The 27,349-nt window shown below is 48.2% G+C and overlaps 1 protein-coding gene across 2 annotated transcripts in view; it reads left to right on the top strand.

The window, feature by feature from the left end:
* RAB11FIP4 (RAB11 family interacting protein 4) overlaps nt 1-27,349 on the top strand; it is a 1,218,119-nt gene that overhangs the window by 1,018,936 nt on the left and 171,834 nt on the right. Inside the window, exon 1 of one of the 2 annotated variants that reach the window (XM_078654399.1) lies at nt 6,831-7,011. The exons of the other annotated variant lie outside the window; for it this stretch is intronic. Within the exon in view, the coding sequence (XP_078510525.1) occupies nt 6,940-7,011 (72 nt within the window). The 5' untranslated portion in view covers nt 6,831-6,939. Of the gene's footprint in view, nt 1-6,830; nt 7,012-27,349 lie in introns of those variants that run through there. 2 annotated transcript variants of the gene reach the window in all.

The following is a 27,349-nucleotide window of genomic DNA, read 5'->3' as shown; positions in this document are numbered from 1 at the left end:
GAAAAAGGGATCTGGTTTTAAAACTCTCTCTGAATCACTAGGTTAGGAAAAATCTATTTGATGTGCCCTTTTCAAAGCCCTCTCTAAACCACCAACTTGGAAAAAAATCAACTGGTTGACTTACACTATGAGTTATCACTGGCCCTCCTTTGTTCTACTTATGACACAAAATGTGAAATTGAATGTATCATGGTAATTAGATAATCCAGGGCTGTTGTTAGTATAGCGGTACATGTGGAGAAATATTAAAATGTGTAGACCTTTTTTTTAAACAAACTTGAAAAAACGACCTGTTGCAAGTGGTGATACCATTGTACAATTCCTTTTGCTCCCATATTTTTCAAAAAGTTGACTGTTCTGCTGTGCAAATGTAAAGCTTTTGTTGGCACACCATTTAGATCAGTATTCACACACTTTAGTGGCATGCCTTTTATTGAAAGTTCTTTAAAACACACATATTGTTGCCACAGTCATAGTTTTTTAAGTAGCTCAATGAATAAGTAGACAGTTACTGTTGTTTTGATCATTATTATATGTCACGAAGGAACATACATTTTGCCCAGATCTATGTTTGAAAAAGTATGTATTCCTGTATTTGTGAAAAGATGCAAACATATCAAAAGGCTGAACAATGGATTCTACTTAAACGGGTTGCTTTCTGTTTCCTCCAGCTCGGATCCTGGCACCTCCTTCCTTTGTTTGGTATACAGGCATGTTTCTTTGCCTGTGGTTGCACTGGGGACTTCATCATCATCTTTGTTGCTGTCCTTATATTGCAGGATTCCATAGACCACATGTGTCAACAGACTCAGTCTTCAAGTATTGTTATCAGCAAGTTACTTCTAGGTGTTCTTGTGTGGCGTGTTGGCTTGGCTCCTCTGCTACCACAGAACCTGCAGGTGGAGGTCTATGCATGACTCAATGCAGGCTATAGGTCAAGGTTGACTGTTGTCAATGTCACATACAGCCACAGATCTCAGGAAGTGAGCAGAGCTGTAAAACACTGCTCCAGCCCTCTCTCCTGCCTCACACCCTTCGCCCAGGACTCTTATTCAGAGAAATGAATGAAAAGTTCATTACGACAGCGCTGGGTTAGCGTGGCTCCTGGCTATGTCCAGGTGACAGGTGGAATGTCGGGGTTGGGGATTCTTCGAGGGGCGTCGGTCTCAGTGCGACGTAAGGCGTGTGGTGTGACGTGCTGGTGGCAGTTTATACAAAAATAAACTCACCAACCTAACTTCTGGTGCTTGCCTCCTCCTTTCAGAAAGTTATCATGATATGGCTGGCATTGACACCACAAACATTCACAGTTAAATATAACATATTCTTTCCCCAATCTTTGACACGTCGAACGCCAACAACTTGAAGTCTGATTGCTGTCCCATCATATAAACTTCATAAAAGAGATATACAATGACAACATTCTTCTCTCCTCAATCATGAAATCCCTTCAACCCCAATCCCTGGTGCTCATTGCTGACATTGTCAATTCCTTGGTCTACACCTTTGAGGATATTCCTGTCCTCACTAAAAGGTAAAATATTTACCTAGCTCAAAAAACCTTACCTTATCTTAAAGAACTTTCAAGCTTTTGCCCCATCACAGACTTTCTTTCCTGAAACAAATCCGTGGGAGACCTTTTGCCAGTGGGCTCTCAGAACAGGGTCAGATTGGTACGGTGGGCAATTGGACAACAGCTGAGGTGGCTGTATCCGAGTCCCAGCTGTGGCCCGCTTTTTTGGGAAGCATGGGGCCCGATGTGGGTGGTGTCTGTGCTGTTCTGATGCCGCCAGCGGCCCAGTGGGTGCTGAGTGGCTTTTCTGGAGGCAGATGGGCCGCTATTACCTCCCATTTATCAAAGGGAGGAGGTGTCACTCCCTTTCTCTCGATGTACCGGCCCATTAGTGTATGCAGATTGGGCGGGGGTAGGGGGCCTGGGCAGAAGTGGCCTCACTTGTATTCAGGTGTGGTTCACCAACGTGAACTAATCTGTGCATTATATTTATCTTAGTGAAGTTAAGAAAACATGCCTCTGTCAGAGACCCCCCACCGCTTTCTTTTCATAAAACTTTGCTGCAGCAGTATTTTGCGGAAAGGCAATCCGCAAATGTGGGCCAATTTTTTTTTGCGTGCCACTGCCTATTTTTGATCCAAATCCAACCCTGTCTGATAATAGCTGCTTCACTCTGTCAATTCATATTCTGTTCACATTACAGCACAAAAACTGCTGTGATCCAGGTGGGAAATGATGGCCTTAGGATCGCCGACCATGATTAGAATGTTTGCCTCTTCATACTCCCAGGCTTGTCAGCTGATTTGACACAACTTTATGGCACTTTTAGTGTTTTTTTCCTCACATTAGGTCTCCTTTACCCACATATGGGCTTTGCGAACCTTTTCTGAAAAGCTGTACTTCGTATATCTCTGACAGAAAGAGCAATTTGTGCAAATCTTTCCATCCTACTCTGTGCTACTCCCAGTTAACTTATTGGGTTAATACTTGCGCTGAAGCTTTTAACTAGCTCTATAGAGTCTCTCTACTTAGTCACCAAGAATTTCTCCTCGTCAGTATGCCAACACTCCCAACTCTGTCTCAAAGTTTCAGTGGTTTGTCTCTGTAAGCAGGAGTTATATCTGTTTGCCATCAATATATGGATGACTACTGTTTACGTTATACTTAAAGCAAGCAAATCTGATTGTATGTCCATTAGCAGTAAACAAACACGGGTTTGGCAAAACAAATACATTCCTTTGAAAGCAACAAAACAACAACACGTCAAATCATCAACATTATAAAGTCCAAATGCCTGTTGATGTATTCCAGTCCACCTGTTCATGTGTGAATTGGTGCACAGATGCTGCTGACGAGAGGCGCGTGTCATCTGCCTGATATGCAGTTAGTTCTGACTTTTTAGCCAATAGAATTTTACACTGTAGTAGTTTTGCTTTTATCATGACAAATATGTGTTTAATAAAGCTGGCACACAAAATGCTTTTGGATTCATGATTCTAATATGTAATAAACTACTTTTGCTGCCTATGTTTGACACAAAAAAGCAGTCTGCCCTTAAAGCTAGGCATGAATTAGAATGTTTTAAATGGTTTGGTGGTAACGCTTCAAGGATACCCTTCCACGCCAGAATTTCCTTGGATCTTGTTTTTTAGGTCTCGCCTGTCAATGCGCATGCGCATTGAGCATAGCGAGACTATGGGGGCCTAAACAAAGCTTACCTACACTGGCGATTCACTGGCGATTTGATGAAGTGCATGTGCACTTTTAACTCAATGCGCAAGCGCAATTAGTTAAAATGCGCGTGCACAGCATCAAATCGTCAGCTTAGTGCCGCCAGCAGCTCTTCCCGCTCCGCCCCCTGCTGCATCAAAGGCTTGGCGCTCTGCCTCAGCCCAGCCATTCTCCTCCCCTAATTACCTCCTGCTGCATCAAAGGCTTTTTCACGGCCGGCCGGCCGTGCTTTCAGTTTCACGGCTGGCCGGCCGTGCTGTATCCCAGCAGTGTTGTGTGCATCGCGCAGCTTCCACTTTTGTAAAGTCAAAGTGAGTTTTATGACATTGCATGCATAGAGTGTGCTGGAGTAGAAAGTTTACATCTTTCAAATTTGTAGTGTTTGTGCTCATTGTCATTGAGTATCTGTCGTCTTCTCTCCTGCTTGCACTCTTGCATTTTCTATTAACACTTCTACTTTTCCTTGCTCGATTTGTCTTTGCTTTGAACGTTTTTGCCTCCGTGCAATTTCAGTCCTCGTTGTCATTGAGTATCTGTCGTCTTCTCTCCTGCTTGCACTCTTGCATTTTCTATTAACACTTCTACTTTTCCTTGCTCGATTTGTCTTTGCTCTGAACGTTTTTGCCTCCGTGCAATTTCAGTCAAAGCTTCAGCAATGACACTGAAGAGTGCTTGAGCAAATGAGCTTAAAATCCTCGGCGCAAGACGAATAGCCAATTAAGTCCGGGGAAAAGAAATGCTCAGTAATAGAGATTGATGACTCGCTTTATGTACGGCCTCAGAAAGGATTGGAATCATTTAAATTAATATATTCAATTACGGTTTTAAAAAACAGCCGTTTGGTTTCTTGGCATTTAGTCGAGTATTTAGTTTGTGTTGATGAGCCATACATTCTCCCTCTAACAAGCAAGGACGCATTTATTCTCGCGCTGCCTGCTGCTTCCCTTCAAGTAATCACCTCCCTACTTAAAGCAAGCATTGGCATAGCCAATAGGTCTCGCTTTTGGGACCTTATAATAGTTTAGTGTCCAGCACAGTATCCTTGTTTTTTAAACGCAGCGCTTACAAACAGACAGCATACACAAAAGCTTCCTCAAAATACAGCATGAGAGAATTCTTCACAGACACACACGCACGCACTCACACACACGCATGCACTTGCAAACAGACTCACATGCATGCACTCACATACACACACCCACATGCACACACATGCATTGCGAAAGTTATAACTATTGGCATTGTAAATGACAGAGCTATTAATTTAGCTATTTTAACAAACACATCAATAAAAAAAAATGTAATTTATAAGACCAATAGCTCAATAGCTCAAACTTTCCTAATGCGAGACCTATTGCATTTCCAATGCTTGTTGTGACAGCAGTTTAGCTCATGATCTTGATAAAAGTGATGATAATCCTTATGTAAAACATATTTCTAGCTTTAAGGACTCTGTATCTTATTAATCACACTAATGTGCGTGCTCTGTTAGCTCGGCTTCGGGGTTACTCTTGCTGACAATATTGCATTTTTTTTATTTATGAGAAACATTCAAATAAAAATAGGAAGGCATTGTACCATTTGTCAGTAATGCAGGTGTACATGAGTGTGAGAGTTATGTGTGCCTGCATTTGTGCTTCTGTGTGTGTTGATCTCTATGTGCGTGTGTAAACTGCCTACTGCTGCATATGAATCTCTTTTATTCAGTTGCATGATTCTCTCTAAAGCTCTGTGTCACATACTGGGTGAATGACCTACGGTAAGAAACTGCTAAGAGATCAAAAAAACTTTTTTAAAAACTGTCCATATATAATGCAATTGTGTGTGTTTGCGTGTGTGATGGTTCCAATGTGTTGTATGGCTTTTTGTGAGTATGCTGCACACAAGCCAACCCTATTGTCTTTGGCAATACTCGTTCTTAATGTCCTGCCACTCTCGAATGGACGGGTGCCCTTCAGACTGGAAGGTGAGAAGGGACGGCTTGGGTCCAATTGTGCTACGCCTGTTTCCAACACAGGATCACAGTGAGCAATGCATGCTTCTTGTTCTTGGCTGCCTAGGTTCACACCCACAAACCAGTTCTTCTGGTAAGAGTTCACACTATAAATAAACCACTGACTTTTTTCTACTGTGTAAAACGTGGCCTTTGTTTATCCTTCAACAATAGCTTAATAATAGCTGTGTTTGACCATTGTGAGTGGCTTAATTATTAGGTTACCTCTTCAAATCAGAAGGATGAAAAGCTCAGTGGACCCCATGGGATACTTGTACCTCTGACCAGTATGTCAGGAAAAGATTCCTGCAGTGGAAGCACCCATATTTTAGATGGCTTTGTAGGTCACAGACGTGACGGATATCCCATTTACCTTTTTACAAGTGTACTGTATCCAAATACATAATAACTGACGAATGTACTTGAAATAAAATGTTTGTGACAGAGTGACCGCAGGCAAACTGAAAATCAGGTTAAATTACAAACCCCAGCTAGATAATACATAGCTCTTGAACATGGGCTATGTAATGGCAAATCAACCACATAGAGAGAAACACACTTCTAAGGATTGAGGACCCCATTAGGATATGTTGTAAGGGAGGATGAAGAAAAGACAAATCCATTGCTGTCTTGGTCTAACGTTTTTTATACAGCTGCCGCACAAGTGCTTAAAGGCTTAGCCTCATAATTCTGTGCCAAATGTACAAAGCCATTTTGCAATTGCCAAATCCAAAAATTTGCAAAATCCCAAGGTTTGCAACTGTAAATTGTTTTTTTCTATTTACTAACCCAAGTTTGCGAGTCATAAAGGCCTTTTTAAATCATAAAATGGGTTTTGGGAACCATTTCAAAATGCAATTAGGTGAGGTGTGAAAGAGGCATACCGTTTTAATTGTGAGTTGCAATAGAATGCATGAAAATTGAGTCGCTACTCGCTGATCAGTTACGTACATCACAAACGAAGTAGTGACTGATCTGCAAAATAGAAGGCGTTCCTTTGAGTCACCTCACCTCACAAAACCAGAGACAGAACACAAAATAATCTCTGCACAATTTGTGACTAATCTCTTAGTACATCAGGCCTTCTCATCCTAAACCAGTGCTTCAGAGAATTAACAGCTGCTTTGGTTACCTTCTAGTAAGAGACCACCACAGTTTTGTTTCCCAACTCGCACCAATACCTAAAGGAGGCGCATAGCCACGTGCGTAACCACATAGAGAGCATCATTAGTAAGCAGAGCTAGTACCAGGGCACGGAAAACTAACAATTGGGACTCAACAAGTGTCCCGAAGTGTAAAGACTTCTAAACAGAACTGTCATCGACGCATCGTTGGACAAACAAGAAACATACATTGTCATGGAACATGCGCCGCACAAATGCACACGGAGTGTTTGTTACATATAGTTTCCCCGAGCTCTCTCTGTGCCCGCTGACGGACAGCCGCTGCGCCCCGCCCTCCCCTGGAGGCTGGCACCGCGCGGTGACGTCGCAGTGATTGGCAGCTCGGCCCGGCCGGTTCCCTAGCAGCGGCGGCTGCGGCCGCGCGGAGGGGCGGGGCCGGCCCTCGCAGGGCTCGAGGCGGAGGCAGCTCTGCCGGGACTCGGTGCGCGCGGACACCTCCTCCATCGCCGGCTCTCCTGCTCCGGCTCTCCTCGCCTCTGCAACCGGCTCTCGTCGGGTCTCCCCCGGGCTGGAGGTGAATGTCTCGCGTGGGCTCCGAGGCTGGGATGACTGCCGGCAGACACAGCAAGGAGGCGGACTGCGGCTCCGAGGTAAGGCGCCTCGACTCCGGGCTGCCGGGGACCCGGGCAGAAGTTCGGATGCGAGCGAGCATCGCCCAGCAGCAGCTCGCCCGGAGCTGCCGCTGCGGCCGGTGCGGGGGACACTGCCTGGATAGGTAGACCCAGCAGCAGTCTAGGACATTACACATCTGTAGGGTTTTTATTATCTTTTACGATCTTTTGTGCGGCTCTCGGTTCAATGCACGTACATCTCTTCATGGGAAGCACTGTGCGGACTGGACTCCCGCTAGTGCTGGGCAGCGCCTCCTGCCAGCTGTGTGTACTGCGCCCACATAGTTTTACTTCCCGGATAGTTGTACGTTAGCACGTAGGATCTTCTGCCCCTTATAGTGTCAGGTCGGCTCGCGCATCCTTCCTTGGATGTGCCGTCTACTGTGTCCTAGCACTGGCATCTTGCTTTTTATGCGCTTTTTGTACTGCTCCCGGTATGCAAGGTGTGGGGATCTTTCTTTGTATGTGCTGCATGCCCCGTGCCAGGTAGTTTTGCGTTGGCACGCGCATGTTTCCTTGCATTTGCTGCATGCCCAGTGCCAGGTAGGTTTGCGTTGGCACGCGCATGTTTCTTTGCATGTGCTGCATGCCCCGTGCCAGGTAGTTTTGCGTTGGCACGCGCATGTTTCCTTGCATTTTCTGCATGCACAGTGCCAGTTAGTTTTGCGTTGGCACGCGCATGTTTCTTTGCATGTGCTGCATGCCCCGTGCCAGGTAGGTTTGCGTTGGCTTGTACATCTTTCCTTGTATGTGCTGTGCCAGCTAGTTTCCATTGGCATGCCCACGTTTCCTAGTTAACAGTACATGCACTGTGTCTTGTTGGCTATCACGTGTATGTTTCCTAGTCATCGTTGTATGTACTGTTTACATATAGTTTTACAATTCTAAACACATCTTTTCTAGTCAGCGATGTGGGTACTTTGCCCAGTTAGTTTACACTGACATATCCACACACCTTGTGTCGTCGTGATCATCAGGGCTTGAAAGTGGCACTGAAGCCCAGGCGTGTGAGGGGCCTATCGCACTCCAAATATGTTTACGTTTACTACCCCCCAAGGACACATGGATAGGGCTTCAAGTGGGGCGGGTCTTGCCAGTGTTCAACACTGGAACTAATTCAAGTTCGGGCACTGTATCCATGGCCTTAAGTTTACAGGCAAAGCGCAGATCTTTTTATAACAATTGTACAAACCCTTAGGGTCAGCCATGCCAGTGATGTTGTCCCTGTTTACAGTGCACACGTTGTATTTCATTTTTCATTACCTAGAAGCATTTGCTTTCCCCAGATGTTGTTTTGCTATAGTTTTGTTTATCATGCGAACTATGAGTTTTGCATAGATCATACTTCTCAGGTGCCTCTGGTTGCCAAAGTGAATTTACCTTGTGGATGGATGTTCATAACTAGGAATGATGAACGATCGAGAGCTCTGGAGTTGAGGCTGAAGGCAATGAGATTTTCTTACAGTGCCTTATAGTGGGCCATGAGGTGCTCAGGCTACATGCTCATCCAATACTTGGCCTCTCTGCAGTGTGCCAGAACTATGGTCACATATTTGACAATTACCATTATTAGCTAAAGTGTGAGAAGGAGATGTTGGAATATTCTTGGCACCAAAGGAAAATAAAATGCTGTGTTTACAGGTGCTCAGAATGCTGTGTTTGCAGGTGCTAAGAGAGAGAATGGTGAAAGGTGGGAGATATAAGAAAGTACATGCAGAAGGACATAGTAAATAGCTTTGACAAAGGAGATAAAAAGTGAGGAATGCAGATATGGGATTTCGGAAAGATAGATATAGTGGGGGAAAAAGCTGTACGTGACTAATATAGAGTGAGAGATCACAGAGGAAAGTGATATGAAAGGGACAACAAGAGTGAATGACACCCCAGGAGACTACTCCCTGTTTCATGGACTTTTATAATGTTTCATTCACAGTCTCATGTTTTCAGAATTGAAATAGTTTGAATTTGAGTAATTCAGGACAATGTCACGGTTGGTCCCTGTTTATCTGATATTGAGTGAAAATTATTGCTGGCAAGCACTTGCATAGCCAATAGGGCTGGCTTATTTTAGGTACTTATATTTGTTGTTGTATGACATGCCTGGATGCACTAACATAAACTCACAGAAAGGCACTCAAGTACTGGTCAGGTGGCATGGTGTATAAAGCACGGGATTTGTTTCCCCATAGTTTTGTCACACACTTGATTGTAGGCTATGCCTCCTGTAAAAGATTCTGTGTGATCCTTCTTTGACCACGCCCCTTTTAAAGCCCCCCACCTTTTTAATCACAATTTAAAGCAGGCCCTATGGAGGCACTTCTTGTTCGCTGGCTTGTGATTCTACCGTGCCAAAATAGTTTTTCATTGTCATGCACGACTCCTGCATTGTGTTATATGTATGTCATGTGCCTAGATAGTTTCTTGTTAACATGTATGTCTCCTTGCATGTGCAGTATGTCTGTGCCCAGATTGTTTCACATTGGTGTGCACTCGTCTTCTGGAATGTGAAGGACTCTGCCCAAATAGCTTCACATGGGCGCACACATCTCCACTGTCCAAGCGAGCTCTGTGTCCGAAGCGTGTGTTGTATGATCCGTGCCCAAAGAGTTCCACGTTGGCATGTATGGCATGTAGTATGTACTGCGCCTGCCAGTTTCTCTTGCACACCGCCTTGAACGTGCTGTGCCCTCTCAACGGGCTCGTCTGTGAGCGTTGCATGCCCAGCGCCGTGCCACTTGAATTAACCCTGTGACACTGTGCAAATCCTTTACACAACACGTGATTCCTTTTGTTTGAAGAGTGTCGCCCCCTCCCCCGGCTGTTTCCAGTTGATGAACCACGAAAGGAGCAGAGCGGGAGGGGCTCGAACAATGTTTTTTGCCCACGCACGAGTCGAACTTCGTAGCAGAAGCCCTCGCGCCAGGGCCGTCCGGGGGGAAGTGCGCCCCGCGCAACTTCGAGATTGTTTTATTTCTTGTGAGGTAATGTGTGGTAGAGCAGACGATCCCCAGGCCAGCAACGTTCCATCAGACGCAAGCCCACAACATGCAGTCCATGCTGGCGAGCTTTTCTGATGAAAGCCACGGTGCGGCCACCGGTGGGGGAGAAAGAACCGGGGGGCAATGGCAAACCTGAAGCCCCGCAGGAAAAAAGAAAATCAGACCATCTCCCGAGGTGTCACAGATCCGACTATCTAAATACTTGTTACCATATGGATAACACGTTAACCCCCTGTCTACCAAACCCTTGTTTTCTGGCACACCCTCCCCCAGCGCCCATTTGGCTCCCCTTGGTGTTGGCACAGGAAGGCTGGTGGCACTGCCTCCTGCCTTGTGCCCTGCTGGGTGGTCTGCAGCTGGCCACATCTGAGTGTGGGGCAGGACCGTCTCTCCTCTCTACCAGAATCCTTCCTAGAGGCGGCTGCAGTGAGACCTTGGATTACTATGTGGCAAAGTTGCCTCTCCCAGTCCTCCCTATAGGGGTGGCTGCACCTGGATCATAGCTCGGTATGTGGCACAGTTTCCTCTCCTGTAGTTCTCCCTGTAGGGGTGGCTGCAGTTGGATTATAGCTTAGTATATGACAAAGTTGCCTCTCCCAGTGTCTTTCCTGCGGGGGTGGCTACAGGTGGAGCATAGCTCTGTATGTGGCAAAGTTGCCTCTCCCAGTGTCTTTCCTACAGGGGTGGCTACAGATGGAGCATAGCTCTGTATGTGGCAAAGTTGTCTCTCCCAGTGTCTTTCCTACAGGGGTGGCTACAGGTGGAGCATAGCTCTGTATGTGGCAAAGTTGCCTCTCCCAGTGTCTTGCCTACAGGGGTGGCTACAGGTGGAGCATAGCTCTGTATGTGGCAAAGTTGCCTCTCCCAGTGTCTTGCCTTCTTGCCTACAGGGGTGGCTACAGATGGAGCATAGCTCTGTATGTGGCAAAGTTGCCTCTCCCAGTGTCTTTCCTACAGGGGTGGCTACAGGTGGAGCATAGCTCTGTATGTGGCAAAGTTGCCTCCCCCAGTGTCTTTCCTGCAGGGGTGGCTACAGGTGGAGTATAGCTCTGTATGTGGCAAAGTTGTCTCTCCCAGTGTCTTTCCTGCAGGGGTGGCTACAGGTGGAGCATAGCTCTGTAAGTGGCAAAGTTGCCTCTCCCAGTGTCTTTCCTACAGGGGTGGCTACAGGAGGAGCATAGCTCTGTAAGTGGCAAAGTTGCCTCTCCCAGTGTCTTTCCTACAGGGGTGGCTACAGGAGGAGCATAGCTCTGTATGTGGCAAAGTTGCCTCTCCCAGTGTCTTTCCTACAGGGGTGGCTACAGGAGGAGCATAGCTCTGTAAGTGGCAAAGTTGCCTCTCCCAGTGTCTTTCCTACAGGGGTGGCTACAGGTGGAGCATAGCTCTGTATGTGGCAAAGTTGCCTCCCCCAGTGTCTTTCCTGCAGGGGTGGCTACAGATGGAGCATAGCTCTGTATGTGGCAAAGTTGCCTCCCCCAGTGTCTTTCCTGCAGGGGTGGCTACAGGTGGAGCATAGCTCTGTATGTGGCAAAGTTGTCTCTCCCAGTGTCTTTCCTGCAGGGTTGGCTACAGATGGAGCATAGCTCTGTATGTGGCAAAGTTGTCTCTCCCAGTGTCTTTCCTGCAGGGGTGGCTACAGATGGAGCATAGCTCTGTATGTGGCAAAGTTGCCTCTCACAGTGTCTTTCCTGCAGGGGTGGCTACAGGTGGAGCATAGCTCTGTATGTGGCAAAGTTGCCTCCCCCAGTGTCTTTCCTGCAGGGGTGGCTACAGGTGGAGTATAGCTCTGTATGTGGCAAAGTTGCCTCTCACAGTGTCTTTCCTGCAGGGGTGGCTACAGGTGGAGCATAGCTCAGTATGTGGCAAAGTTGCCTCTCCCAGTGTCTTTCCTGCAGGGGTGGCTACAGGTGGAGTATAGCTCTGTATGTGGCAAAGTTGCCTCTCACAGTGTCTTTCCTACAGGGTTGGCTACAGGAGGAGCATAGCTCTGTATGTGGCAAAGTAGTTTCCCCCAGTGTCTTTCCTACAGGGGTGGCTACAGGTGGAGCATAGCTCTGTATGTGGCAAAGTTGCCCCCCCCAGTGTCTTTCCTACAGGGGTGGCTACAGGTGGAGCATAGCTCTGTATGTGGCAAAGTTGCCTCTCCCAGTGTCTTTCCTACAGGGGTGGCTACAGATGGAGCATAGCTCTGTATGTGGCAAAGTTGTCTCTCCCAGTGTCTTTCCTGCAGGGGTGGCTACAGGTGGAGCATAGCTCTGTATGTGGCAACGTTGTCTCTCCCAGTGTCTTTCCTGCAGGGGTGGCTACAGATGGAGCATAGCTCTGTATGTGGCAAAGTTGTCTCTCCCAGTGTCTTTCCTGCAGGGGTGGCTACAGGTGGAGCATAGCTCTGTATGTGGCAAAGTTGCCTCTCCCAGTGTCTTGCCTTCTTGCCTACAGGGGTGGCTACAGATGGAGCATAGCTCTGTATGTGGCAACATTGCCTCTCCCAGTGTCTTTCCTACAGGGGTGGCTACAGGTGGAGCATAGCTCTGTATGTGGCAAAGTTGCCTCCCCCAGTGTCTTTCCTGCAGGGGTGGCTACAGGTGGAGCATAGCTCTGTATGTGGCAAAGTTGTCTCTCCCAGTGTCTTTCCTGCAGGGGTGGCTACAGGTGGAGCATAGCTCTGTATGTGGCAAAGTTGTCTCTCCCAGTGTCTTTCCTACAGGGTTGGCTACAGGAGGAGCATAGCTCTGTATGTGGCAAAGTTGTCTCTCCCAGTGTCTTTCCTGCAGGGGTGGCTACAGGTGGAGTATAGCTCTGTATGTGGCAAAGTTGTCTCTCCCAGTGTCTTTCCTACAGGGTTGGCTACAGATGGAGCATAGCTCTGTATGTGGCAAAGTTGTCTCTCCCAGTGTCTTTCCTACAGGGGTGGCTACAGGTGGAGCATAGCTCTGTATGTGGCAAAGTTGTCTCTCCCAGTGTCTTTCCTGCGGGGGTGGCTACAGGTGGAGCATAGCTCTGTATGTGGCAAAGTTGCCTCTCCCAGTGTCTTTCCTACAGGGGTGGCTACAGGTGGAGCATAGCTCTGTATGTGGCAAAGTTGCCTCCCCCAATGTCTTTCCTGCAGGGGTGGCTACAGGTGGAGCATAGCTCTGTATGTGGCAAAGTTGTCTCTCCCAGTGTCTTTCCTGCGGGGGTGGCTACAGGTGGAGCATAGCTCTGTATGTGGCAAAGTTGCCTCTCACAGTGTCTTTCCTGCAGGGGTGGCTACAGGAGGAGCATAGCTCTGTAAGTGGCAAAGTTGTCTCTCCCAGTGTCTTTCCTACAGGGGTGGCTACAGGAGGAGCATAGCTCTGTATGTGGCAAAGTTGTCTCTCCCAGTGTCTTTCCTGCAGGGGTGGCTACAGATGGAGCATAGCTCTGTATGTGGCAAAGGTGTCTCTCCCAGTGTCTTTCCTACAGGGGTGGCTACAGATGGAGCATAGCTCTGTATGTGGCAAAGTTGCCTCTCCCAGTGTCTTGCCTACAGGGGTGGCTACAGGTGGAGCATAGCTCTGTATGTGGCAAAGTTGCCTCTCCCAGTGTCTTTCCTGCAGGGGTGGCTACAGGTGGAGCATAGCTCTGTATGTGGCAAAGTTGTCTCTCCCAGTGTCTTTCTTGCAGGGGTGGCTACAGGTGGAGTATAGCTCTGTATGTGGCAAAGTTGCCTCTCCCAGTGTCTTTCCTGCAGGGGTGGCTACAGGTGGAGCATAGCTCTGTATGTGGCAAAGTTGTCTCTCCCAGTGTCTTTCTTGCAGGGGTGGCTACAGGTGGAGTATAGCTCTGTATGTGGCAAAGTTGCCTCTCCCAGTGTCTTTCCTGCAGGGGTGGCTACAGGTGGAGCATAGCTCTGTATGTGGCAAAGTTGCCTCTCCCAGTGTCTTTCCTGCAGGGGTGGCTACAGGTGGAGCATAGCTCTGTATGTGGCAAAGTTGCCTCTCCCAGTGTCTTTCCTACAGGGGTGGCTACAGATGGAGCATAGCTCTGTATGTGGCAAAGTTGCCTCTCCCAGTGTCTTTCCTGCAGGGTTGGCTACAGATGTAGCATAGCTCTGTATGTGGCAAAGTTGCCTCTCCCAGTGTCTTTCCTACAGGGGTGGCTACAGATGGAGCATAGATCTGTATGTGGCAAAGTTGCCTCTCCCAGTGTCTTTCCTGCAGGGGTGGCTACAGATGGAGCACAGCTCTGTATGTGGCAAAGTTGTCTCTCCCAGTGTCTTTCTTGCAGGGGTGGCTACAGGTGGAGCATAGCTCTGTATGTGGCAAAGTTGTCTCTCCCAGTGTCTTTCCTACAGGGGTGGCTACAGGAGGAGCATAGCTCTGTATGTGGCAAAGTTGTCTCTCCCAGTGTCTTTCCTGCAGGGGTGGCTACAGGAGGAGCATAGCTCTGTATGTGGCAAAGTTGCCTCCCCCAGTGTCTTTCCTGCAGGGGTGGCTACAGGTGGAGCATAGCTCTGTATGTGGCAAAGTTGTCTCTCCCAGTGTCTTTCCTGCAGGGGTGGCTACAGGTGGAGCATAGCTCTGTATGTGGCAAAGTTGTCTCTCCCAGTGTCTTTCCTACAGGGGTGGCTACAGATGGAGCATAGCTCTGTATGTGGCAACGTTGTCTCTCCCAGTGTCTTTCCTGCAGGGGTGGCTACAGATGGAGCATAGCTCTGTATGTGGCAAAGTTGTCTCTCCCAGTGTCTTTCCTGCAGGGGTGGCTACAGGAGGAGCATAGCACTGTATGTGGCAAAGTTGCCTCTCCCAGTGTCTTTCCTACAGGGTTGGCTACAGGAGGAGCATAGCTCTGTATGTGGCAAAGTTGTCTCCCCCAGTGTCTTTCCTACAGGGGTGGCTACAGGAGGAGCATAGCTCTGTATGTGGCAACGTTGTCTCTCCCAGTGTCTTTCCTGCAGGGGTGGCTACAGGTGGAGCATAGCTCTGTATGTGGCAAAGTTGTCTCCCCCAGTGTCTTTCCTACAGGGGTGGCTACAGGAGGAGCATAGCTCTGTATGTGGCAACGTTGTCTCTCCCAGTGTCTTTCCTGCAGGGGTGGCTACAGGTGGAGCATAGCTCTGTATGTGGCAAAGTTGCCTCTCCCAGTGTCTTGCCTTCTTGCCTACAGGGGTGGCTACAGATGGAGCATAGCTCTGTATGTGGCAAAGTTGCCTCTCCCAGTGTCTTTCCTGCAGGGGTGGCTACAGATGGAGCATAGCTCTGTATGTGGCAAAGTTGCCTCTCCCAGTGTCTTTCCTGCAGGGGTGGCTACAGATGGAGCATAGCTCTGTATGTGGCAAAGTTGTCTCTCCCAGTGTCTTTCTTGCAGGGGTGGCTACAGGTGGAGCATAGCTCTGTATGTGGCAAAGTTGTCTCTCCCAGTGTCTTTCCTACAGGGGTGGCTACAGGAGGAGCATAGCTCTCTATGTGGCAAAGTTGTCTCTCCCAGTGTCTTTCCTACAGGGGTGGCTACAGGAGGAGCATAGCTCTGTATGTGGCAAAGTTGCCTCCCCCAGTGTCTTTCCTGCAGGGGTGGCTACAGGTGGAGCATACCTCTGTATGTGGCAACGTTGTCTCTCCCAGTGTCTTTCCTACAGGGGGTGGCTACAGGTGGAGCATAGCTCTGTATGTGGCAACGTTGTCTCTCCCAGTGTCTTTCCTGCAGGGGTGGCTACAGATGGAGCATAGCTCTGTATGTGGCAAAGTTGCCTCTCCCAGTGTCTTGCCTTCTTGCCTACAGGGGTGGCTACAGATGGAGCATAGCTCTGTATGTGGCAAAGTTGCCTCCCCCAGTGTCTTTCCTGCAGGGGTGGCTACAGGTGGAGCATAGCTCTGTATGTGGCAAAGCTGCCTCTCCCAGTGTCTTGCCTTCTTGCCTACAGGGGTGGCTACAGATGGAGCATAGCTCTGTATGTGGCAAAGTTGCCTCTCCCAGTGTCTTTCCTGCAGGGGTGGCTACAGATGGAGCATAGCTCTGTATGTGGCAAAGTTGCCTCTCCCAGTGTCTTTCCTGCAGGGGTGGCTACAGATGGAGCATAGCTCTGTATGTGGCAAAGTTGCCTCTCCCAGTGTCTTTCCTGCAGGGGTGGCTACAGATGGAGCATAGCTCTGTTATGTGGCAAAGTTGTCTCTCCCAGTGTCTTTCTTGCAGGGGTGGCTACAGGTGGAGTATAGCTCTTTATGTGGCAAAGTTGTCTCCCCCAGTGTCTTTCCTACAGGGGTGGCTACAGGTGGAGCATAGCTCTGTATGTGGCAAAGTTGCCTCTCCCAGTGTCTTTCCTACAGGGGTGGCTACAGGTGGAGCATAGCTCTGTATGTGGCAAAGTTGCCTCTCCCAGTGTCTTTCCTACAGGGGTGGCTACAGGAGGAGCATAGCTCTGTATGTGGCAAAGTTGTCTCTCCCAGTGTCTTTCCTACAGGGGTGGCTACAGGAGGAGCATAGCTCTGTATGTGGCAAAGTTGTCTCTCCCAGTGTCTTTCCTACAGGGGTGGCTACAGGAGGAGCATAGCTCTGTATGTGGCAAAGTTGCCTCCCCCAGTGTCTTTCCTGCAGGGGTGGCTACAGGAGGAGCATAGCTCTGTATGTGGCATCGTTGTCTCTCCCAGTGTCTTTCCTGCAGGGGTGGCTACAGGTGGAGCATAGCTCTGTATGTGGCAAAGTTGCCTCTCCCAGTGTCTTGCCTTCTTGCCTACAGGGGTGGCTACAGATGGAGCATAGCTCTGTATGTGGTAAAGTTGCCTCTCCCAGTGTCTTTCCTGCAGGGGTGGCTACAGATGGAGCATAGCTCGGTATGTGGCAAAGTTGCCTCTCCCAGTGTCTTTCCTGCAGGGGTGGCTACAGATGGAGCATAGCTCTGTATGTGGCAAAGTTGTCTCCCGCAGTGTCTTTCCTACAGGGGTGGCTACAGGTGGAGCATAGCTCTGTATGTGGCAACGTTGTCTCTCCCAGTGTCTTTCCTGCAGGGGTGGCTACAGGTGGAGCATAGCTCTGTATGTGGCAAAGTTGCCTCTCCCAGTGTCTTGCCTTCTTGCCTACAGGGGTGGCTACAGATGGAGCATAGCTCTGTATGTGGCAAAGTTGCCTCTCCCAGTGTCTTTCCTGCAGGGGTGGCTACAGATGGAGCATAGCTCTGTATGTGGCAAAGTTGCCTCTCCCAGTGTCTTTCCTGCAGGGGTGGCTACAGATGGAGCATAGCTCTGTATGTGGCAAAGTTGTCTCTCCCAGTGTCTTTCTTGCAGGGGTGGCTACAGGTGGAGCATAGCTCTGTATGTGGCAAAGTTGCCTCTCCCAGTGTCTTTCCTGCGGGGGTGGCTACAGATGGAGCATAGCTCTGTATGTGGCAAAGTTGTCTCTCCCAGTGTCTTTCTTGCAGGGGTGGCTACAGGTGGAGCATAGCTCTGTATGTGGCAAAGTTGTCTCTCCCAGTGTCTTTCCTACAGGGGTGGCTACAGGGGAAGCATAGCTCTGTATGTGGCAAAGTTGTCTCTCCCAGTGTCTTTCCTACAGGGGTGGCTACAGGAGGAGCATAGCTCTGTATGTGGCAAAGTTGCCTCCCCCAGTGTCTTTCCTGCAGGGGTGGCTACAGGTGTAGCATAGCTCTGTATGTGGCAACGTTGTCTCTCCCAGTGTCTTTCCTGCAGGGGTGGCTACAGATGGAGCATAGCTCTGTATGTGGCAAAGTTGCCTCCCCCAGTGTCTTTCCTGCAGGGGTGGCTACAGGTGGAGCATAGCTCTGTATGTGGCAAAGTTGCCTCTCCCAGTGTCTTGCCTTCTTGCCTACAGGGGTGGCTACAGATGGAGCATAGCTCTGTATGTGGCAAAGTTGCCTCTCCCAGTGTCTTTCCTGCAGGGGTGGCTACAGATGGAGCATAGCTCTGTATGTGGCAAAGTTGCCTCTCCCAGTGTCTTTCCTGCAGGGGTGGCTACAGATGGAGCATAGCTCTGTATGTGGCAAAGTTGTCTCTCCCAGTGTCTTTCCTGCAGGGGTGGCTACAGATGGAGCATAGCTCTGTATGTGGCAAAGTTGTCTCTCCCAGTGTCTTTCCTACAGGGGTGGCTACAGGTGGAGCATAGCTCTGTATGTGGCAACGTTGTCTCTCCCAGTGTCTTTCCTGCAGGGGTGGCTACAGGTGGAGCATAGCTCTGTATGTGGCAAAGTTGCCTCTCCCAGTGTCTTGCCTTCTTGCCTACAGGGGTGGCTACAGATGGAGCATAGCTCTGTATGTGGCAAAGTTGTCTCTCCCAGTGTCTTTCCTGCAGGGGTGGCTACAGATGGAGCATAGCTCTGTATGTGGCAAAGTTGCCTCTCCCAGTGTCTTTCCTGCAGGGGTGGCTACAGATGGAGCATAGCTCTGTATGTGGCAAAGTTGCCTCTCCCAGTGTCTTTCCTGCAGGGGTGGCTACAGGAGGAGCATAGCTCTGTATGTGGCAAAGTTGTCTCTCCCAGTGTCTTTCCTGCAGGGTTGGCTACAGATGGAGCATAGCTCTGTATGTGGCAAAGTTGCCTCTCCCAGTGTCTTTCTTGCAGGGGTGGCTACAGGTGGAGTATAGCTCTGTATGTGGCAAAGTTGTCTCTCCCAGTGTCTTTCCTGCAGGGGTGGCTACAGATGGAGCATAGCTCTGTATGTGGCAACGTTGTCTCTCCCAGTGTCTTTCCTGCAGGGGTGGCTACAGGTGGAGCATAGCTCTGTATGTGGCAAAGTTGCCTCTCCCAGTGTCTTTCCTACAGGGGTGGCTACAGGAGGAGCATAGCTCTGTATGTGGCAAAGTTGTCTCTCCCAGTGTCTTTCCTACAGGGGTGGCTACAGGAGGAGCATAGCTCTGTATGTGGCAAAGTTGTCTCTCCCAGTGTCTTTCCTACAGGGGTGGCTACAGGAGGAGCATAGCTCTGTATGTGGCAAAGTTGCCTCCCCCAGTGTCTTTCCTGCAGGGGTGGCTACAGATGGAGCATAGCTCTGTGTGTGGCAAAGTTGTCTCCCCCAGTGTCTTTCCTACAGGGGTGGCTACAGGTGGAGCATAGCTCTGTATGTGGCAAAGTTGTCTCTCCCAGTGTCTTTCCTACAGGGGTGGCTACAGGTGGAGCATAGCTCTGTATGTGGCAACGTTGTCTCTCCCAGTGTCTTTCCTGCAGGGGTGGCTACAGATGGAGCATAGCTCTGTGTGTGGCAAAGTTGTCTCCCCCAGTGTCTTTCCTACAGGGGTGTCTACAGGTTGAGCATAGCTCTGTATGTGGCAAAGTTGTCTCTCCCAGTGTCTTTCCTACAGGGGTGGCTACAGGTGGAGCATAGCTCTGTATGTGGCAAAGTTGTCTCTCCCAGTGTCTTTCCTACAGGGGTGGCTACAGGAGGAGCATAGCTCTGTAAGTGGCAAAGTTGTCTCTCCCAGTGTCTTTCCTACAGGGGTGGCTACAGGTGGAGCATAGCTCTGTATGTGGCAAAGTTGCCTCTCCCAGTGTCTTTCCTACAGGGGTGGCTACAGGAGGAGCATAGCTCTGTAAGTGGCAAAGTTGCCTCTCCCAGTGTCTTTCCTACAGGGGGTGGCTACAGGTGGAGCATAGCTCTATAAGTGGCAAAGTTGCCTCTCCCAGTGTCTTTCCTACAGGGGGTGGCTACAGGAGGAGCATAGCTCTGTAAGTGGCAAAGTTGCCTCTCCCAGTGTCTTTCCTACAGGGGTGGCTACAGGAGGAGCATAGCTCTGTAAGTGGCAAAGTTGCCTCTCCCGGTGTCTTTCCTACAGGGGTGGCTACAGGTGGAACATAGCTCAGTATGTGGCATCCGTGCCTCTCCCATAGTCCTCCCTATAGGGGTGGCTGCTGTTGGATTATAGGCCACTATGTATTTTACAGCAGGTTATCTTGTGTTTTGTGTTCCTTTTACCTGGACTCTGACTGTTGCTGAAGTGACTTCCCATGATGCCTGCATTTCTGTTTCTAATCAGAGCGGGCGCTGCCGATAACCCCTTCTGAGCACAGGCATTTGGAGTATGCGGGGAAATGCACTTAAAGTTGATGGGTAGTCCGAAATCTTTTCCCAACCAAGTCCTCCATGGAAACGGGTAGAGACTTAGTCCGGTCGCGGGCAGGACGGAAACTCTTCCTTCCACGACGAGTACCTGGAGCAGACACGGGGTTTCTATGCGAGGAACTATATTTTCACCTTTTCGAAAAAAGAACTGCTCAAATGTGATGCCATTTTATCCTGTAAAATGTATCCCTTAAAACCATTCAGGCGGAAAGCCTTGTGTATGGGCGGAATGCGGAATTCACAGAAGTTCCCCAGCAGTACTGCTGCAAACCGGTGACAGGTGTAGGATGCCGGGCTGCTATCTAAGGCCTCTCCCTCACTAGCTCTCTTCTTCACTAGTTAGTTTAAGTGCAAAGCTGCACAGGGTTGGACTGGTCTACAGGGCACTGTGGCACTGTCCGACGGGCGGGTCTGACAAGTCAGTGCGGGGATAGTTTTCTGGCACTCTGTGGGCCTGTTTTATGTTCTGGTACTGTTCAGTTCCCTGATATTACTACAAACATTGCCTGCAGCAGCACACACGCCTGCAGTCTCCCATCCCATTGCAAAACACCTACACAGCCTTCACACGCCAGGCAAGTTATACATCAAAAGTGTTCTTTACAAATTCAAAATTGGCCTGATTTGAAAATGTGGGCCACTTTTTTAGCTAACTGTTCACTAAAGGGGGGGCAATTGGTGCCCGGGATTGTTTTCTAAGTCATTCCAATCCTGAAACTGAATAAAAGCGATGGTCTGGTATGGTAGCATATTTGCTGGCAGGGTGGCTCTATGAGCTGAACACTCGCCGTGGGTGTATGCAATGACGAGCAGCTCAGGAGGTAGAATCCTAGCAATGCAGTTCAGGCTTTTATCATTCTCATGTCGCTAAATTGAATGTCATTTTTTTTGCTTAATAATAAATCCAGTTATCTGCAATGCTCAGAAATGGCAGCATTGATGCACGAAGTGCAATATAAAAATTAAAAAAAATGTTTTCTATGTCTTGTGTAAAATTCTAAAGGACTGATTCAGAGTTTGGCAGATAGAGTAGAGTATCACACATGTGATGGATGTCCCATTTATCTTATTACAGATATTTTAGAACAGGATATCCTTTGTTTGTGGCAGAATACTAATCCGTCAGTGCATTTTTAGTAAAGTGGATTGGGTATCGAACACAATTGTGACAGATTACCTGTCAGCTAAACTCTCAATCAGGCTGTACGCACTCTCAGAATGGCTTCCTTAGTAAATTGCGTTTTCCTTCACCCTGTCTGGGGTCTCCCTCATTTTGGGGTTCTCTGCGTGCTCCATGCAGAGTCAGGGCCACTTGTGGTGACTGCCACCTGTACAGTGGCCTAGATACAAATCAGCTAGGAGAAAGAAGTGCCCAAAATTTTAAAGTATTAGTGTGCACATTGAAGGTCATCTTGGGCAGTTGTTGAGGCGATTTCAAAACTCGAGGACAAGCTGGAGGCTAGGCAGGAAGTTATGAAAGTTGAATATGGATTTGTGGGTCAGACAGAGTTTTTGAAATTGAGCACCGGTCTTGAGGCAAAGCACCAAGATCTGGAACTTGAGTAGGGATTTGTAGGTCAGACAGGAAGTTTTCACATTTGTGTTTAGATTTGTGGGTCAAGCATGAAGTTCTGAAACTTAGATACAAATTTAAACAGCAGGTAAGACTTTCCGTTTTTATGACTGATCATACAGCCACCTCCACTCACCCACACCACCACACGATTCCTCTGCTTTCTGATAAAGGGCAGTTTAAATATGGCCCTGCTCATATGTGTGACAGTGCAACAGGACTGGTTTATTTTCGGACTTACTCTGATTTGGACCCCCCGAAGTGCTGTCGGTCGTTCTCCCATGTACTTGCTTCTAGCTCCCTCACTTGAAAGCTGAAGGAAATTACTTGCTCAGAATCTGGGTGCCCCAAGTGCCCCAAACACCGCAGGCCCAAAGAGAGCTGGGATACCCTCTTGCATTAACTGTGTTGCCGTGCATGCGCACGAGTCGGGGGGGTGGGGGGGAGGGGGGAATAGGGTAGAATATATTTGGTTACTTGGTGCACACAGACCAAAGCAGCGCTGTGAGCCCCACCACACCCATTTGTTATCATTCACTGCTGTGACTAGATGCCACCTGGTTGGTATTATACCAGCATGCCCAGTATTTTAATTATCCTGGTGGCACAACATTTTGGAAAATCTCCTAAATTTTGTATTTGACCAGGAAACTCTTTAGGATGTGTTCTACAGCTTTCTTAATGATCCCTGTCTCATAATTGCAGTAAACAAAGACAGAAAGGCCATGTTAAAATGAATACGGATGATTTCATATAAGGTTCCATGTATGTACCATGTCTGGGCCTTTGCAGAATCCCAAAACGTGAGCAGATGACCATTATTTTTCTCTAAGGTGACACCTCTAGGTCTCACAATCCAGAACACAGCACTCTCACCCCGTCTCACCCCCAGCGCAGACATATCAGTCCAAAGCCATCCTCACACCGCCCTCGTGCTTCCCCAGAGACCTCACTCTGAGGCATTAACGCTCCCCCCCAGTGAGCTCGAAGGCCCTCGGGAATGTGAGGACTATGGCAATATATCTCATGATAAAGAAGCACACCGCTCCCGGTCCTATTAACAGCTTTATTTACAGGAAGTTCAGCTGTAAATGAAAAACAGAACCATTGTGTGTGAGATTTAGAAGCCTAACTTGTCGATGTTCTGTTCTCACTGACAACCCTGCAGCTTGAAATGTTCGGTTCCCTCTTTTTTTGCTCTTTTGACATAAGTTGCACATACCGTGGGGTTCCTCTTCCCTCCCCAGCTGTCAGTCACAGAATCAGGAAGTGTGTACATTGCTGGCGCAGAGAAGGAAGTGCGGCCCTTTCATGGAAGGCAGTGGTGCAAGTGCCGAACAGATTACACACTTCGGTGGCCCCAGTGACCGCGAAGGGGTGCCCCCTGGCTGGACTCTTGCTGCCCCCGTTCAGAGCACAAGGGTGCGTTACCGTTGTTTAATTTCTGCGCCGCCAGGCGAGAGTCACGATTCGAACTCTGACCCTCTGGTCGCCTGCACTACCCACAATAACCTCTCAACCCACTGTGTGTGGTTTGTTTGTTGAAAGGGGGTATTAAGTGGCTGTGAAGCAAAGGTTTTGTGTAGATTCAAGGAGGGCAGCATTCCTGCTACAGTTTCAGGATATCTAGATAAAATGAATCTATGAAGTGGTATTATGCGCTACATGCAGGTAATTTGGTGGTAGTAGCAGCTCTATGTGCCAGTTCTGCAGGAAAGAGGCTTTCCCCCCGAATTTAAGTTGTGTGCAGGAAATCTCGGTAGCTTTTACATAATGTGGAAAAGTATACTTCCTGAATGTGTGTGTGTGTGTAGGCAGTATGGTGCAACAAAAACGTTTCCCATTTTGAGCTGTTGACAATGAGAGGCCATTGTTTGTTTTATTTGTGTCTTTCACTTACAGTTTCTAGCCTCGCAATCACTGCAAGTGTGTTTAGAATCAGATGTATATTGTTGGGCTATGTACTTTCCTGTACCATTCTAGTACCTTGAATTTCAGTAAATATGTTGGGCATCCAGGGCCCTTTTTAAGTTCCTGGAGGGACTTGCTCCTTCAGTTTGTTTTTTGTGTTTTTGTCTTGGACAAATGTGCTTTTTTGTTCACGGTAGCCTGACACTACTGGTGACCCTTTGAACATGGAGAACCTTTACTGCCTGGTGCAGAATTGTAGTTGGACCTTTTTTATCTCACCAGAATCGTAGCTGCATTTTCATATCTAATGCCCATAAATACATCTTCCGGACTTTTTTTCTTTTTTCTTTTTCCAGCGCTGTAAGTGTAATGTTTTTCTCCTGGTTTTGCTAGAGTTTAATGTAATTGATTTGTTGCAAGAAAAGTTCACCCACTAGGGGTGGTTAAATAAAGCTTACAATATTTTGATCCGTAGCTTTATTGATGGTTTTTATTGGATGAGTCTTTGTTTAGGGGACATGGGCATTTCCATGATTGAATATTTCTACAGGCCATTACCGAGCGTGACTGGAACCAGTCATGTGTGCACTCCCTCAAGGGCCTCACTGTATCCATAAGAGTCATCCGATACCACTGCATAAGGTACCTTCTCCATAAGCTGGAGAGCAAGTGTGCCTTACCCCACTGGCTGCAGGAGGTCTATGCACACATTTAAGTGTTTCACTAAGGCATCGTGGAGTACTGAAAGTAGTGCTTCTGTAGTGCTCTTTTACATACTCTTGCGTGCCTTTATTTTTTCGACACAGAACATATAGAAAGGAAATACTTTGGGAATATTCATATATAATTAGTACATATTAAAAGAATTGTGCCCTCCTTGCACTTTTACTTCTAGGGAGTTGGGTGTCTTAATACAGATTCACAACAGCATGCACGAGTACGTAAAAGGTACTACATCCTGTGTTCATAAAGGCTTTTGTGAATTTGCTCCAGAGTATTACCTGTTTACTTTTTCATCTGCCAGCAGCAGGAAGCCATCGATAACTGCATATGGGAAAGATGGCCACAAAGGGGGGGGCCTAGTCCTGAGTAAGTCTGGTCAGGACTCCGCCCCACAATCTAGGGCATCCTCTAGCACAAACAGCGCCAACCGTGAGGCCTGGCGTGCAGCCCACCCATTTGGAGATGGAATCATTGGAAGAGTAGGGGGGGGGCCCGTGGATAAATAATTGTCCAGCAACACTGTTCTTTGTAATGGGATAAAAAGAGGAAGACAGTGGCCCTCAATAGAGTCTGCTCTATAAGGGGTCTGTAAATGGACCCCAAATGTGCACCCACATTGGAGTTCTCGTTGCGCACTAATCCTGTGTAGAACCAGAAAGCTCTTGCCACGTCCTGTTGGTGGCTGTAGGGTGCATAACATGTATTGCTTCCTCTGGTGTCAAGGGAGCTGGGGCCCTCACTCCCATGCACTCACCACTGGACAGTAAGACAGTCCACCCATTATCAGTGGTGGAGTGATCTCCACGGCTCCCTACTGAATCTACAAACAAACCCCTCTTCATCTTAATCATGACTTCAGCCTCACCATGACCCTACTGTCATTAGCAGAGCCGTTTATACCTGTGTATACACTGAACTAAGTGACTAAACTATGCAGCAACCATAAGGAAAAATAGATGCCTCTGTTCTAGGAAAAATATGAAATATACACACGAAAAAATGTAATTATACAGTAGGCCTGTAGCACTGTTTGTTCTTCGCTGTAAGGTAATGTCTGTTCACTGGAGCCTGCTCAGAACAATGTAATCGAATGTCTGTTCCCTGAGTTTGATGAAGGATGGCATTAGAATGGCAACCCTATAGAGGGGACTCGCCTTTGCACCCCTGCAGGTGTCTTTCGTACATGATAAAACATAAAGAAGTGTTCACAGCGCTCTTGATGCCCGGACCATGATCAGTAAATTGCTGACATGATATGGTGGTGGGGTGGATAAAGAGATGGGCTCAAATGCACGGGGATGCGTGACGTAGCTTCAGAAGTGACCATCTTGGAAATTGCTCCTACCTGTGCACTGGCTCGTCCAGGTCCAGTCTTAAAGATGTACCCGGGGCTGGGTGGAAGCATATATGGGCAGTTGGAGGAACAGGCTCGCAGGCCCATCTAACTATGCCGTGGCAGGAGGCGAAGACTCGGAAAAGTTTGGTGTTGTGTAGCAGGTCTCAGAGCGTGACAGCTACTGAAAATAATTGTGAGCAGTATGCTGTAGCTTTTTTATGTTGTTCCGGTTAATATTATAAAAAGAACACGCAACTGGATAGTGTTGGCCATCTCAGTAGATGAAGTTATATTTTCTATACTGCCTTAAGGAACACTCCTATAGTGAGGATGACTGGATTTACTTTTCATAACAGCATGTGTGTGTGCCATCTTGTGCCTGCTCTCCAAATACTGAGAGTGTTTTTTGCTTCTTTAAGCAGGGAGTTAGTTTAAAGGCTTCTTTGAGCAGTGAGTTAGTTTAAAAGTGCTGATCTGTAGATTTGACAGGTCCCTCTCGGTTAGTTGTTCATCGTTTCTCCAGTCAAACAGTTTGGCTTGTAGAGATTTGTAGAAATCTGGACAATGCATGAAAAGCAAGTGCTACGGATGGGCATGAAGAGGATTCCGTCATGTCAACACCCTGCACAAAGATGACAGAGCTATCTTCTGTATAATACTCCAGTTTGCAAAGACTGTCATCGGAGCCTCCACGTTTTCATTTGTTAGACACCTCACGCAAATTCTTCTGCCACTTGTTTCCACCTTAAAATTCCAGTCCAGCCCAGTAGTTCCATTAGATTTGCATAGTGCAGTTGGCCAAGGTATAGAAAGTGGCTTATGTGTTATTGTTTAAAGTTAAGCAGACACATTCCAAACAATGTTTGCACACACGGTCTTCCAAATCAGAGGAGCCAGCATCCATAATCTTTGACGCCTCCTTTGTGGCTTCAAGTTCCCCAACACAGTTTGTAGCAAATGAACTATGTTCAAATGTATTGCACAATTATCTGAGCCAAATAGTCACTGAAGGGCACCCTCGAATGATGAAATAGCGACGTGTGTGGCTTTCTTTGCTTAACTTCCTACTTAGGTAATTTAGAAGGAAATTGCAAGCGGAAACATATGCAAGGTTCTCCTTGTTGCTTTTCAAACTTGCATGGAGCTCTGCAGACTGGTGTGCTAAGGCTTTTACTTTACTACTGTGTTTGTTGAAGCACACTACTCTGCAGTATATTCAGAGGCATTGGAATCATGCGATTCCTCAGCGTTGCCAATGCAATTTTGGATTTGCTGCATCTGCAACTTTGTCATCTCTTTACTGCATGATCTGTGAATTTAACCCCTTTACTGCGGCGGCTATTCCGCCGCAGTGCTAAGGGGGCGGGGCGGCCGCGGGGCGGCCGCATGCTGGTGACGGAACCGCTCCGTCACCAGCGTCTGTTGAGCTGTGCTCGTGACGGAGCGGTTCCGTCACGGCCCGCCCCGCTCAATAGAACGCTCAGCGCAGGCGCGGAATTCGCGCCGCGCATGAGCGTTCTATCGAGCTGGGCGGGCCATGACGGAACCGCTCCGTCATCAGCACAGCGCAACCGTAGCTGATGACGGAGCGGTTCCGTTATCAGCATGGAACGGGTTAAAGAAAATCTTTACAGCTCAATGCTTTGTGGATCAAAAGTTACAAAAGTTGCTATATAAAGAAGTGAGGGGAAGGTCCCCACATCTTTGGAAAGTTAACAGTTCACCTTTCCTCACTTGATTTCTATATACAGCA

This window comes from Lissotriton helveticus, chromosome 7 (assembly GCF_964261635.1).
Source record: "Lissotriton helveticus chromosome 7, aLisHel1.1, whole genome shotgun sequence".
NCBI classification, from domain to species: Eukaryota; Metazoa; Chordata; class Amphibia; order Caudata; family Salamandridae; genus Lissotriton; species Lissotriton helveticus.
Note: the sequence above shows the minus strand (reverse complement) of the source record. Positions and strands in the feature narration are given on the sequence as shown.